The 15,889-nt window shown below is 32.7% G+C and overlaps 1 protein-coding gene across 1 annotated transcript in view; it reads left to right on the top strand.

The window, feature by feature from the left end:
- TECRL (trans-2,3-enoyl-CoA reductase like) overlaps positions 1-10,529 on the top strand; it is a 75,949-nt gene extending 65,420 nt beyond the window's left edge. Inside the window, exons 9-12 of the mRNA XM_007528178.2 lie at positions 4,286-4,343; positions 7,834-7,919; positions 9,315-9,360; positions 10,333-10,529. Of these exons, the coding sequence (XP_007528240.1) occupies positions 4,286-4,343; positions 7,834-7,919; positions 9,315-9,360; positions 10,333-10,460 (318 nt within the window). The 3' untranslated portion in view covers positions 10,461-10,529. The remainder of the gene's footprint in view (positions 1-4,285; positions 4,344-7,833; positions 7,920-9,314; positions 9,361-10,332) is intronic.
- The last annotated feature ends 5,360 nt before the right edge of the window (positions 10,530-15,889 follow it).

Consider the following 15,889-nt stretch of genomic DNA (forward strand, 5'->3'; position numbering starts at 1 on the left):
AATAAATTATCAGTGCTTCTTCTTCATACATATATTTATTAAGCAGTGCATCTTTATAATTCTATAATGGGAAATACAGTGATAATAGTGAAAAGATTTTTAAAAGTAGTTAAACTTCCTTACAGTTTCTGTCACATAAAAACATGACTTTAAACTAGATAGATAATAGTACAGACTATGTCCAGTGCACACATAGGTAAGTTTCTAAGTAATAACAGGCATTGTCCAATAATTATAAGCTAAAAATAATGTAAGCTTTTATTTATAGATGGTATTGAGTATGTGAAAAACCTTATATAAACGTCAAAAATCTGAATGTAATTAATTGCATCTCATTGCATATGGAAACTTGTAAATAAGATCAAAGGGTAATTGTATATCTCTAAAGTTAAAATATGATGCCAAGCTTAAAAGTCCTACTGACCTTGGAATTTTTTCTCCTTTTCTCCTTGCCACTAAGACCTCACTGGAGCTTCATGCCTACATAGTTCCTCCAATCACAGCAAACTATTTTGTTTTATTCAGATATAGGCTGTAAGAGAGAGATAGAGAGAGGGAGAGACACTGAGAGGAGAATAGATGCCACAGCACTGCTGCATTATTTATGAAACTTTCCATTTGCTCTGTGCTCCCTTGTAATGGTTGGGGTGCTCAAATTCAGGACTTCACCCGTGGTAAAGTGTGCACTCTACCAGCTGAGCTATCTCCCAACCCTAGATTTTCTTAATAGTGTTGATGTAAGACACACATCCTCACAAATAAAATATGAAATTATGGTAAGTTTTAGGAAATTTATTCTAACAGAAGATATAAAAACAAGCTGGTTGAGTATGCACCCTATCAACTCAGCTGAAGATATCTACTATATACTTACCATCATCATATAACTATCATTATTGCAAGCATGGCATGCTATAGCTAAAGAGTAATCTCTCCAATCATAAGAACTCAATACATGTGTGTGCTTGCAATTTATGTTACACAAATGATATCTGTGCATGTAGTTTAGAAAAAGATGAGAGCCGTTCTTAAAACTAATGTATACTAAATTAGATTATATTAAAATTGTCAAAATTTAGCATGATTAATTATGATACACAAGAAAAAGTATAAATTCATGGGTTAATTTTATATAATATAAGCTCAGCCAGCTAATGACAAAAGCTAGTTTTTCTGCTAATAAATTGCTATCTTCACAAAAGTTTCTGTTCTACTATTTATTGATATGAGGAAATTTATTGATAAGGCACAAGGAAAACACATGATTCATTGATATGTTTTTTTTCTTGTGTTGTTATTCAGATTCACAAGATTGCCTACCAAGGAGGTAATATATTAGAATCATGTTGAGTAATTATAATGTTAATTTTTAATTATTCCCTTGGGATGAGTCTATCTTGTGGATCATTAACAAGTTTTTGTTCTTTCTTTTTTCTATTACTACTCTGTTTACTGATATATTAAACAAAATGTATTGCAAAGAAAGCAACATACATTACAATGTGTATTAGTGCAATACAAAAGGAGGTAATAATTCCTAGTGGAAATCTGTGACTTTGGTGAGATTTACCATGTTTTCTACTACATAGTTAAAAGCATTTTATCACTTCTCTCTTTGCATACATCATTTCCTACTTTCAGGACAACTTCAAATATTTTTTGAATTATCTAGTCTATGAGGAAAATATCAGACAAGTAGAATCAAGTAAAGAAAACTTTATCAAGATTTCTTCCTCTACAACTTTTAGGTGTCACTTTATTTTCTATTGTTAATCTTATGAAGATACACTTTAATCCAGTACCTTCAGATTACCACTACCCCCTTTTTTTTTTACCTCTTGAATACAGTTCCATAAATGTCAAAATTAAATTTCAAAACTAAATTTATTTTACAAATAAAAATTTAATTATCTTTGTTTACTTCTCTCAGCTGTATTTTTAGTTTTCAGAAGCAATATGACCTGAAATTCTCTGGACATTGAACATTTCACCAACTATGGGTACTCTTTTTGGAATTTCTTACTGTTTTCAACAATGTGGGAAATGTAAAGAATAGATAATATCATATGAGTCGCTGTTTGCAAAGTAATTAAAATTACTTTCTGAAAACTTAAGATTTTATTAAGATGCTAATATTCTTGCAGAAATAATTAATTATATCCTTATCAAGATCTTACAACTTCTCTTGTAATGTTGAGCTGAAAAGAACTTCAGGCAGAGATCAAATAATTTTTGACTTGGGAAGAAGATGCTGGGAACAACATAAAAAATCTTTTATAATGATATAAGAGAGTTAACCCTGCTGTGATACCCACAGAAGTACCAGGAAACAATTTACAAGTTTTTGACAACTGTGGATGAGATGAATAAAGGAAGAAGTACCCCACAGTCTAGTGCTTTTATCCTCAGTTCTCAGCTCAGATTTAGTGTTTCATATTTACTGTGAAATTCTGTATCAGTGATGGAATTATCTGTTGACATTTGAGTTTATTTATTGAATGTCTAATCTTATCCATGACCCAAGAGAAAATTCTATCAACCACTTTCTTCTATCCGTTAATATTTCAGTTTGTATTGGATTCAGTGCCAAGGCTTTAATATTTCAGTTTGTATTGGATTCAGTGCCAAGGCTTTAAATTCAGTGTTTTTGGTGAAAATTGCTTTATAAAAATCACTAAGGAGCGAGTCGGGCGGTAGCACAGCGGGTTAAGCGCAAGTGGCCCAAAGCACAAGGACCGGGCGTAAAGATCCCAGTTCCTCACCTGCAGGGGAGTCGCTTCACAAGTTGTGAAGCAGGTCTTCAGGTGTCTTTCTCTCCCCCTCTCTGTCTTCCCCTCCTCTTTGTATTTCTGTCTGCCCTACCTGACGACGACATCAATGGCAACAACAATAATAACTACAACAACAATAAAAAACAAGGGCAACAAAAGGGAAGATAAATAATATAGTTTTTTAAATCACTAAGGAATTGCTAATTCTATGATAGAGTGTCTCTAAACTGTATGTATGGTTGATTTTTCCTCACTTTTCTCAAACTGTAGGTATGTATTTCATCAGAAAACAGCAAGATGAAAATATTATTCACCACTTTTAATTCCTATCCGGAAATCTTTTTACAATTATTTTAGGCAAAAATTTCAGTAAACACTTTATAGTTGTCTGACACTTTGATTAGTATTATGATACATATGATATATTTGATAATATAATGTGGAGAATTATTCTATTGGATTTGACTAGCATAAGTGAATTATTTAGCATAACAGTTTCACATGATGAGAAATGAAAAGAAAAGAAGAAAAAAAGTAAAGAAGCGAAGAGAAGAGAAAAAAAAGAGGCTGCCAGGAGCAGTGGATTCATCTTGCCTTGAAGATAGCAAACCCAGTGATAATCCTGGGGGCAATAAAATAAAATAATAAAATAACATTTGACATATATGCTTGCAGTCTATATAAAGTCATTTAGAAATTTAAGTTTAAAGTAGTGTGTGAAAAAAATCAATCTGATGCAATTTAGGATATAGTCCAGTGTATAGTGTTGAAAACTGAAGCATTAGGTCCTTAATTCAATCCCCAGTATGGCATGTGCCAGTATACTCTGGTTTTCACACTCTTTCTTATCAGTAATAAATTAATAAGTCTATAAATTGTGTATAGAAATTGTTACCAGAAAAATAATAAAATTAAATATATTTCAAGAGATTAGTTTACTTAAAGGTAGTAAATTAAAAAAAAGTTCAACTTATAAGATATATTACGGTAAAAAAATAATGATTAAGCAATATGTATTTTGGGAAATGTTGCCTGCTATTACTAAATATAAATCCATAATAAGTCAGTCTTCAGCAATATAATTGTATCATCTTGAAACTGAAAGCTGCCTTTTATAAAAAGTTAAATTATTAAGCAAAATTACTTTCATACCTGAGGCACAGAAGACGCCATCTTCAACTCCAGTATTACCAAAACCAAAGGTGAGCAGGCTCTGGTAAAACAAAACAAAACAAAACAAACTAACAATAAAGATAATAGCTAGCATAATTCAATTAACAAGGCTATCTCAACCCAGTAATCAAGAATTGTAAAAATCTTCAATACTTCTTCTTCAATTTTATACCTATCTTTGATCAATCAATTTCTTTCCTTGTTATATATACAAAATGTCTTCTTATAGTTTTGGTCCTACTATTATTTTTTGAAACTTTGGAATTAAAGTATTATTTGAATATATATAACCTTCAGGAAGCACATACTTATCACATTAAATATTTCTAAATGTTTTGCAGATTTGTGAAGCTGGAAATCACTTCATCAATGTGATATTGTCACATCCCAACCACACAGGTTAGTTTTACCTATTAAAAAAAAAAATCTTCTGGGAGTTGGGCAGTAGGACAGCAGGTTAAGCACATGTGGCACAAAGGCAAGGGCCGGCAGAAGGATCCAGATTTGAGCCCTGGCTCCCCACCTGCAGGGGGGCAATTCACAAGTGATCAAGTAGATCCGCAGGTGTCTATCTTTCTCTCCCCCCCATGTCTTCCCCACCCCTCTCCATTTTTCTCTGTCCTATCCAACAACGACATCAATAACTACAACAATAAAACAACAAGGGCATCAAAAGGGAATAAATAAATAAATATTAAAAAAACTTCTCTAGATAAGTGTTATTTCTAAAAATTTTAAATTGACCGTTTTTGATAGGAAAGCAATATTAATTGAAAATATTTAAGACAGTGTGTCCAGATACCTGGTATTTATGTATGTTTTCTTAATATTTAAACTAGTCATATTCTTTTTTTAAATTTCTTTAGTGGGGAATTAATGGTTTACAGTCAACAGTAAAATACAGTAGTTTGTACATGGATAACATTTCCACATAACAATACAACCCCCACTAAGTCCTCCTTTGCCATCATATTTCAGCTCCTGAACTTCCTCCCCACTCACTCCAGTCTTTTATTTTGGTGCAATACACCAATGAAATAGTCATATTCTTTAAAAATCATTTTCTAAAATTAAATGCAATGTACACACACACACACCAAAAAGAATGACAAATGAGGTGGTTCAGTGGCAGAGTACAGAGCTTGGATGTTTTGAGTCCTGAGTCTGATCCCTAGTTCTGCATTAACAACCCCTCCCCTTAAATAAATAAATAAATATTTTTAAAAATAAAAATAACTAGTATATTTAAATATGTGAAAAAATAAACAAATGGTTGAGCATTATGAAATTTTAGAATACAGGGAACTTAGTTTAATTCTCAAACATTGTCTAGTTTGCACAGTAACTGATGCTTCACTAGTTTTCAAGTTGTTTCTTTAAAATTTTTTTATCAAAATTAATTTTTGGCAAATGTTATTGATATGGCAATTCTTAGGAGAACATTTTTTTGAATTCAGTAGTTATCTGCAAATATTTGAAAAATAATTGGTATCTATATTTAAAGATAAATATAGATTTTTAAATGTATTTTTTGAAACAATCATTTTCTTCACATTTATTTAAAGAAAGAGATTCACAATTATGTTTATACGATTCATAATTTGTTATAATTTCAGATAACACTGTTCAGCATTTTGACTTTGTATTATCTGTTTATCTAAGAATAAAAACGTATGCTCAAGAGTCGGGCGGTACCGCAATGGGTTAAGCGCAGGTGGCACAAATCACAAGGACCAGAGTAAAGATCCCAGTTTCAGCCCCTGGCTCCCCACCTGCAGAGGAGTCACTTCTCAAGTGGTGAGGCAGGTCTGCAGGTGTCTATCTTTCTCTCCCCCTCTCTGTCTTTCCCTCTTCTTTCCATTTCTCTCTGTCCTATCCAACAGTCAGTAACAACAACAATAATAACTACAACAATAAAACAAGGGCAATACAAGGGAATAAATAAATTTTTTTATCTTAAAAAAAAGTATGCTCATTTCATCTGTCTTTTAACAATTACCTGAAATTTCCTCAATGTTTATTTAATTGTTTTATGCTAAAGGGAAATGCAGAGTCAAAGAAAGGTCAGAATACCACTCTATTGTGATACAGTACCAGCTATCAAACTGGGGACACAACTCTTTCAAGGTTTCAAAAAGTATCCTCCTTGAGCAGTCTGACACTTTTTTTTGAAAGCAGTAGACACAGGGAAGAGAGAAATATGAAGAGGGATGACACTACAGTTATAAGATTTTCCCCAATGTGGCTGGGACCAGGCTTGAACATGGGCCATGTAAACCAAAACTAAAACTCTCACAAAGCGTCACTAGTGCTGATAAGGAAACTCTAGACTTAAAATTCCACTTCTAGTTGTGCAGAAGGAGGCTTAGTGTTAGAACACAGGCCTAGCATTTTTCAACTCCCAGTACTGCATACAAATGGATAGAAGTGCTCCCTCTCTCTCTTTCTCTCTCTCTCTCCCTCTCCTCTCTCTCTGTAAAACAGTTTTTAAAATTAAATATTGTTTTTGGGGGCCAGTGGTGGCACACCTGATTGAGTGTATATGCTACGACATGTAAGGATGGGAGTTGAAGCCCCCCCACCTGCTGGGGAGAAAGATTAAAGATTTGCAAGTGGTTAAGCAGGGTTGCAGGAGTTTCTTTTTCTCTCCCTCTCTATCTCACCCCTATCTTTTCAATTTCTGGCTGTCTCTATCCAATAAATAAAGATATTTTTAAAAAACATTTAAAAATAAATTAATCAGTCATAAAAAAGAGAAAAATTAAATTTCATTTTTGTAGAGGTTGAAATTGCAAGTAGGTTAGTTCCTATAACCCAGGTATGACTACAGATTTGACTTTCACATTTATTGTTTCTCTTTCTTTTTAAAGTCTTAATTAGTATCTCTTACAAGTGCAGATGATCAGTATTACTAAATGTCATATATTTATCATTATGTTTTTATGATCAGTGCAAGAAATCTACACAGCACCAAATATAATTTTACTTTGATACTTCAACAACAGTTATAATTTTGAAAACAACATACTGACATTTCGTTATGACATTAGAAATACAACAAAAAGAGATTAGTTGATGTGTTCTCTCATTAAATCTAGCTGTGGAGAATAAACAGTTTTATAAATTCATTTTATCTTTACAAATGTCACAGCTCAAAGTTCAATTTGAAATCATTATAAGTTTTATAACTAAAATGCTTCATGAAAAAATTTCAAAGGTAAAAACTAACAAGAATCAAGTGACAATATGCTAAGTATGAGAGCTATAAATAACAGTTGAGTTGTTTTCTGGGAAGAAATAATTTATGTGGTATTTATGAATATTAACATAGTGATATTAATGCAATCTTCTTATAAGGGATTTTCACACTTTTCTGGTATAAATGACATTCTCATAAAATCCCATTTGTATTTTCACTAATATAATGCATAGAGAGGTTTGAAGTATTTAATAATTTCAACCAACTCTGTAGTCTTTTACATGAAGGAGAATTAAAGACATGAACTTGTTGAATTTGTTTTATCATTCAGTTTACAACACTGCTGCAATTGCTGTAGCATGCTAATTAATGCTTATATATTTATTTAAGCTCTTAACTAATTTATTATCAAGGTATTTTGCATAATTTTAAAGCAATTTAGCTACAAATGGTCAGAAAATGACAGATAATCTAAATGGAAAAGGTCATAGCATTTAACACTGGCTTTTTATAAGTAGTTTATGAAATAAATTTCTATAAGTTATATGAATATATAGAGAGTTGTTGAATGAATTGTAATATATATATATTTGAATATATCTAGAGTTGTTCTAGGAAATTTAGAATCATACAGAAACCATTTATAATATATAACATCATTAATATTTTATTCTCCTTTCTTTCTATAAGGAAATAATGCCTGTTTTCCTAGTCCAAATTATAACCCCTTCACTTGGATGTTTTTCCTGGTTTCATGCCCTAACTATACTTATGAGGTATGCTATTTATGCATGTGAATAATTGAACTTCATTTGATGTTATAATATATATAAATTATAAATAATATTATTATAGATGTGATATATTTAAATATTTAAATAATTGCAGATGTTAATGGTTGAGGACTTCCAGGAATTATGTTCAATAATAATAGTATAGTCTCTGGGGTTCTCTCTATATATTATCATGTCATCAGCAAATAGTTTTATTTATTCCCTTCCAATCTATATACCTTTGATATGTCTTTCTTGTTTGACTGAAGTGGTGAGGACCTTAAAGACTATATTAAATAATAGTGTAGATAGTGAACATCCTTGTCTGATTCCAGAATTTAGTAAGAAATCTTTCAGTTTTTTTCCCCATGTTAGCTGTGGGCTTATTATATACAAATTTTATTATGCCGGGAAATTGTTTTTCTATTCCTAATTTCTTGTGGGTCCCCATCATGTATGTACATTGAATCGTGTCAAATGCTTTTCTGCATCAGTTGATATAATCATGTTTTTCTTTTACCTTTCTTTTTGTTGATATGGTAGATTACATTGCTTGAGTTTCAAATGTTGAACCACCCTTGTTTCCCAGGGATGAACTTCACTTGGTTTTACTGAATTATTCTATTGTTACGTAGTTGTATTCGATTTGCTACTTTAAATTTTTTAATTACCCTTATTTATATATTGGATAGAGACTCAGCCAGAAATCAAAAGGGGAGGAGGAGCTAGAGAGGGAGACAGAGAGATACCTGCAACACTACTTCACCACTTGCAAATCTTTTCCCTTGCAGGTGGGGACAAGTGGTTCAAACTCAGATCATTGCGCATTACAACCTGTGCTCAACCAGCTGTGCCACCACCTGGTCCAATTTGCCAATATTTTGTTGGGAAACTTTGCATCAATGTTCATAAAGGATATAAGTCTATAGTTTTCATTCTTGGTAGAGACTTTTCCTGCTTCAGGGATCAATGCAACATTAGTCAGCCTCAGAGAATGTATTTGGGGATGGTTCCCTCTCTTCAATTTTCTGGAAGAGTTTAAGAATCTGTATTAGTTCTCCTTTGGAAAGTCTTGTAGAATTTCTTGGTAAACCCACCTGGACCTAGACTTCTGTTTGGGGGGGGATTTTTTTTATTAGTACTGATTCAATTTTAATATTAGAGATTGGCCTATTTAAGCTGTCAGCTTCCTCTTGGAAGCCTGATAGTCTTACCTCTGTATATAAATTCTTTTTTATATTGAGTATGGTGAAAATGAAAGAATTTCACTTTTTACAATGTCTACTTATAATTTTCGCTATAATTTAAGCTTTCAAGTTATGAACTTAATAATGCAAATGAACAAATAAATGCTAGGTTAATCATAGATACTTGTTAATTTATGTTTGCATCTAATAGATTGGATCATGGATTAGCTTCACAGTCATGACACAAACGCTACCAGGTAAGACCACAATATATTGATGATTAATTGAAACAAATGCAAATTACTGAGAATAGCTTGTTATAGTACTAAAGATGGTATATTTGCAAAATGATCTCATGTTTTTCTGTTTTTTTATTGAATAGAGACAGAGAGAAATTGAGAGGGGAGGAAAAGATAAAGAGGGAGAGAGACAGAGAGATAACTGAAGCCCCACTTCATCACTTGTGAAGATTTCCTCCTGCAGGTGGAGACCAGAAACTTGAACCTGGGTCCTTGCACACTGTTATGTGAGCACCTAACCAGATGTGCTGCTGCCTGTCCCCTTATTTTGTATTTCTAGCAATGTTAAGACATATATATTGCAGCACTTCTAATATGTAATTACATGTGTATGTAAATCAATCCAAACATGGAAAGGTACTCTAGTAAACAATGTAGGTTTATTAAAAACAATGCTTATATTCACTTGTATCACTTAGGTATTTGCACAAATGTACATCTACTGTGCTTTCACTTATGAATATTTATAAAGCAAAGCTTGGAATCTTGAAAACTGGAATTTTAATACAAAAAATGAACTGCAACATACTCCATGTACTAGACGGAATGCCATTCATTCTTTAACTATTTAAAATGTTGAATCATGCTACTGTCATTATATAGATGTCTACTATTTGCATATAGAAAATTATAATTGAGAAATTTACTGATAAGAAGTTTCTTGTTTTGTAGTATTTCCTGGCAATGAGATATCAAAACATAGTTTCTTAGTTTTAGCTGGCTATTTAATTTCTATATTTGTTTTACCATGCAATCTATATTGTTTGTACATTGTGCCAGTCAATGTATATGAATAAAGAAAATTAGCAAAGGCTCTGAAACATTTAAGAAATATTCGAGGTTATATGTGTTGCTATTTTTCTATTGTACATTATTGTATCTGCCAGATAAATAATTCAAAAAGAAAACTATTTCTTATTTTTTTTCTAGTTGGGATTTTTACACTTCTGATGAGTATCCAGATGTCTTTGTGGGCACAGAAGAAACATAAAATTTATCTGAAGAAATTCAATTCTTATATGTATAGGAAATCAGCAATGATTCCATTCATATTATAAAAATTAAATGATTTTAATTTCATATACATAAAATCAACATATAAATTAATAAAAGATGACTTAGTCAGAGATGGTTGGCTTCTATCTTCCAAAACTAACAAACGTAATTACTAAGTGAAAATGTAAGTGTCAGAGACTAGCTAAATTTAGAGCAATCACTCGGAAAAAGTTGTGGATATGACTCATGAAAAAATAGCATTCAACATATTTGTAAGAAATTGATATTTAAATATTTTATTATTTCAGTTAATATAATAAAATTATCTAAATAATGAAAATATCAGAACTAAAGTATTTTTGAAAGTTGTATCACTTAAGTTGCCTAACTTTGCATGTTTTATTAATTTAATTTAATTTTTTGTTTCAATGTACTACTGAGAAGTATAAAATATTTTAAGTTTGATTTTTTCTTAAAATAATAACCTGCATTAAAGACAAATATTTGAAATTATCTATGTATTTCAGTTATTTATAATGCTTGTGTTCATTTAAATATTAGAACAAAATATTTCAGAGATTATGTTACTTTGTTTTACATAGATTTTAATCTTTAAATATAATTTAACATTTACATATATAATTTAAGTAGATTATATATGATGATGAAGATTATGTATATTACATTTCTTTCTTCCTTTCTTTCTTTCTTTCTTTCTCTCTTTCTTTCTTTCAGAAAGGAGACATTAACAAAATCATAGGATGGGGAGGTACAACTCCACACAATTCCCACCACCCAATCTCCATATCCCATCCCCTCCCCAGTAGCTTTCCCATTCTCTATCCCTCTGGGAGTATGGATCCAGGGTCCTTGTGGGTTGCAGAAGATGGGAGGTCTGGCTTCATATTTTTCCAATTAGATTAATAGTCTTCACTTTATTTTTTTCTTCCTACAATACTGCTCACCTTAGGCTTATGGTGGTGTGGGGGACTGAACCTGAGACTTTGGAGTCTAAGGCAGAAATTTTTTTTTTTTTTGGCTAATCAGTATGCTAAACCCCCCACAGTTTATTTTTATATTTCAAAATTGTTTCTTAAAATCTGTGTAGAATCTATGAATATGAATATATATGTATACATATACACACATATGGTTGATACTACAAGAATTACATGGAGTGAGTACCTAAATTAGTTAACTGTAAGCTCCGAGAGAATAAAGAATTTAGAATCCCTAAACTTAAGGGGCCAGGCAGTGGTGCACCTGGTTAAGAGTACACATTACAGTGCATAAGGACCCAAGTTCAAACCCCTGGTCTCCACCTGCAGGGGGAAAGCTTCAGGAGTGGTGAAGCAAGGCTGCAGGCGTCTCTCTGTTGCTCTCCCTTTCTATCTTCCCTTCCCCTCTTGATTTCTCTCTGTCTCTAATAATAAAATATAATAAAATAAAGAAACCCTAAACTTGTTGACAGTAATTCTTAAATACTTATTTTTCCAAAATTTCTCAATTTCTTTTTTACTATCTTCATTGATTGTGTAGAGACCTTCAGAAATAGAGTGGATAGGGGAAGATAGAGAGGGAGAGATAAAAAGAGATACCTGCAACCCTGCTTCAACTCTTACAAAGTTTTCCCCATGCAGGTGGGGACCTGGCCTTGAATCTGGGTCCTTCAACATTGAAACATGTGTGCTTAACCAGGTTTGCCACCTCCTGGCCCCTCAATTTCTTCATTTTAAAAGTAGGTTCTTAGGTTAGGTTAATTTCTAGATTATTTCCAACTCATATATGTATGCCTAATACCATATGTGTGTGTCATTCATGTGTATGTGTACATAAATATATGCACAAATATGTTATACATACTCAGTATTCTTGAATATATATATATTATATATAATATATATATGATAAACTTAATCCAGTTAGGTCTATATGCATTCTCTGGATATTTTGGTGGTTGGTTGAGTTTTCTGAAACAATAACAAAAATGTATAACAAAATAAAAGCAATGTGAATGAATATGCTTAAAATAGCTGTGCACTCAATAATATGAGGACATCCCACTTATCAGATCTGCATCAACTAAATAAAATTATTTTTACTGTAAGAACCTATTAGCATGCAGCAAGTTTAAAGATCTAAAACCTATGCTTCCTTATTTATTATTCTACAGTTTCATAGCAGGCTCAGAATTGTTCTTAAAAGACAATATAAATAATAATTCTCAAAGTTTTTAAAACACAGACTGAGTCTTTTTAATATATAGGCTGTGTATTTGATATGCAGACTCTCTCAAAAGCCTAGACCAAGTAGATCAGAAGCAACCAATAGCACAGCTACATACAAGATACTGGGTACTATACAGCAAACCCTAACAAAAGGACTTTTCAAAGTTAACCCAATTACCAAATAATGTGATGATAACATTAATTGTCCATTGTCTTTTTGAACCCTAAGACAGCAGGAACCTCACATCTCCACTATAGAGCCTCTACTTCCCCCAGTCCTGGAACCTTAGTATAGGGCCCACTTTCCCGCATGCTTCTCCCAATCCATATCAAATAATATTGCATCTGCTGATCGCAACCTAATCAACGCAACGATTGCCACCTCAACATGCTTCAGCTCAGACTGTGTCCAGAGACTTCACGTGTGGAATGACAACCCTTCAGCTTCATTACTCGGGTGAGACCTTTCCTTTCATAGTATTCTCTAATTCCATCTCAGATGGTTCACTTTCTAACAAAGTCCCAAAATCTAGATGTAGACCAGGTTCTGTGAAAGAGAGCATATGTTCACACATATCCATAAACTAGTGGAAAATATATACCTGAAAGCAAGAGTACACTAGAGTTTGCAGTGAGTACCCTCCTAACACTTCCTCTCCACGATTCCAACCTTTGGGTCCATGATTGCTCAACAATTTGTTTGGCATTGTATGTTAACTCTCTTTTCAGCCACCAGGTTCCAGATGCCATCAGGATGCAAGCCAGGCTTCCCTGGACTGAAAACCCCACCAATGTGTCCTGGAGCTCTGCTTCCCCAGAGACCCACCCTACTAGGGAAAGAGAGAGGCAGACTGGGAGTATGGACCGACCAGTCAACGTCCATGTTCAGCGGGGAAGCAATTACAGAAGCCAGACCTTCCACCTTCTGCAACCCACAATGACCCTGGGTCCATGCTCCCAGAGGGATAGAGAATGGGAAAGCTATCAGGAGAAGGGATGGGATATGGAGATTGGGTGGTAGGAATTGTGTGGAGTTGTACCCCTCATATCCTATGGTTTTGTTAACTTATCCTTTCTTAAATAAAAATAAATTAAAAAAAATAATAATAATAATTCTAAATGAATCCACAGTTTAGCAGTAACGTTTTTTATTCCTAAAGTCTTTTTAAAGATACATATGATGCTTCTGCAAATGCAAAAATCTACCCAAAATAATTTAACAACAAACAAGGCTGCTCAAAACCACATCTTCATCTCTTGCATACTTTTGAAAAAGTAGCTGAGGATAAGCCCCAAAGCATAAGAACAACAAAATGTTGAATCAGCTGCCTTGCCACCTCCATTATCACATCAAACTGTCTCTCTTCTCCACTCCATCATCATTTCTACCTCAAGCTGCTACTTTAAAGGTGTTTTCAGTTTGTTTGCATGTTTTTTTAAATTATTTTGGATAAATTTGAATATAAATAGACCTGCCTTTTAACAAAAGTCCTATGGAAAGAACTTATTCTTCTTCTTATACCTAGAAATAGACACAAATACAATTTTAAACAAATATTTATAAAGACTTTAAGGTCATTCTTAAACAATTAAAATATGGTAGCATCAAATACTTTTTAAATAAATAAAATATTTTTATTTTATAAATGTACATATTCAACCTTGTCTTCCTTTAGAAATGTTATCCATTATTGAAGGCCAATCACATATAAAATTCATAACTATAGTTGAATATTTTGTACACTTATCTTGAAGACTATTCTTCCGGTAATAAATATATTTTCAAACTTTTAAAAGTTTCATTTTAAGTAACACTTGGTGCATGCTAAATTTTAGCAATTTATGTACATTAACTCTGTGATCATAAAAGAATTATTTGGAATTAATAATGAAGATTTTTAAATATTTTCTTCCTTTACTTTAAATAAAAGGAAAAATCTTGTGGTTGCTTCTGGATATTAGAGGTGATTATAGCAAATGTTATAAGAACAGTTAAAGGCATTTATGCAGCTTTTACCATAATGATAATAATTAAAAAGGATTTATTTTAAAGGCTGTTTAAAAGTTAATTTTCACCCAGGTGCATGTTGAAGCCTATAATTTGCCTTCCTTCTGAGTAGGTATGGTTGTGGAAATGTACAAAAGTATTTCCAGAAACATTAATTCCTCTCCTGAAATGGAATTTTGTCTTTTAACTAGTTTGATAATGATGCTTAAACATAAGAAAAAAATAGTCCTAAATAGCTTTAACACAAATTCTAGTATCATCTCAAATTCACTTTTAAATAAGTAAATCAGAAACATTTTTGTGCTAGAGAACTATTTGATAAATTCCCTAAAAGTGGTGCCCCCCCCAATTTTATTATTTACATGAAATATTTAAATTACTCAGAAATTATCTCTTTTGAGATGAAAATGATGTTATGTCTTTGGTCAGTTTTACTTAGAATTTACTTTTCTTGGTTTATGATCCACCATTTGTCATACATTCACCTTAACAGCTAATGTACAGAATTTAAAAACAGATGATTTAGGAATTACTGCTTAATTCTATTACTAATATCTTAAAATATTACATAGACTAAAGCTGTTTACATGTTCAGATTTAGACCATACATATGTACCATACATATTCATATGTATGGTACTAAGACAGTGAAATTTCTGTTATTTTTCAGAGAAAACAAAAAGGGGGATGGTCAGTGGTACACTGGGTTAAGTGTACATAGTATGCATCGCAAGGACCTTAGCAAGGATCCAGGTTTGATTCCCCAGATGCCCACCTGCAGTGCTGAAGCAGGTCTGAAGGTGCCTATTTTTCTCTCTCCCTACCTTTCCCTCCTTAGTTTCTAGAGGTCCTATCCAAATAATAGAAAAAATGGCCTCCAGGAGCAGTGGATTCGATTCGAAGGCACCAAGCCCCCAGTGATAACCCTGGAGGGGAAAAAAACAAAACAAATAATCTATAGAAAATGAGCATAATAAAAAAGAAAATAGTCATATTTTTATTGGTGCATTTATTTCCTTATTTCATATATACATCACAAAGAGAAAGCTCTATACATTGGCATATACTGTAACAAAGTAAAATGAATGCTTTATAAAAATCAAGAACTACAGGGGTCGGGCAGTAGCACAGCGGGTTAAGTGCACAGGGCACAAAGCCCAAGAACTGGCTTAAGGATCCCAGTTCGAGCCCCCGGCTCCCCACCTGCAGAGGAATTGCTTCACAGGCGGTGAAGCAGCAGGTCTGCAGGTGTCTG

The sequence above is a fragment of the Erinaceus europaeus genome, chromosome 3 (genome assembly GCF_950295315.1).
Source record: "Erinaceus europaeus chromosome 3, mEriEur2.1, whole genome shotgun sequence".
NCBI lineage: Eukaryota > Metazoa > Chordata > Mammalia > Eulipotyphla > Erinaceidae > Erinaceus > Erinaceus europaeus.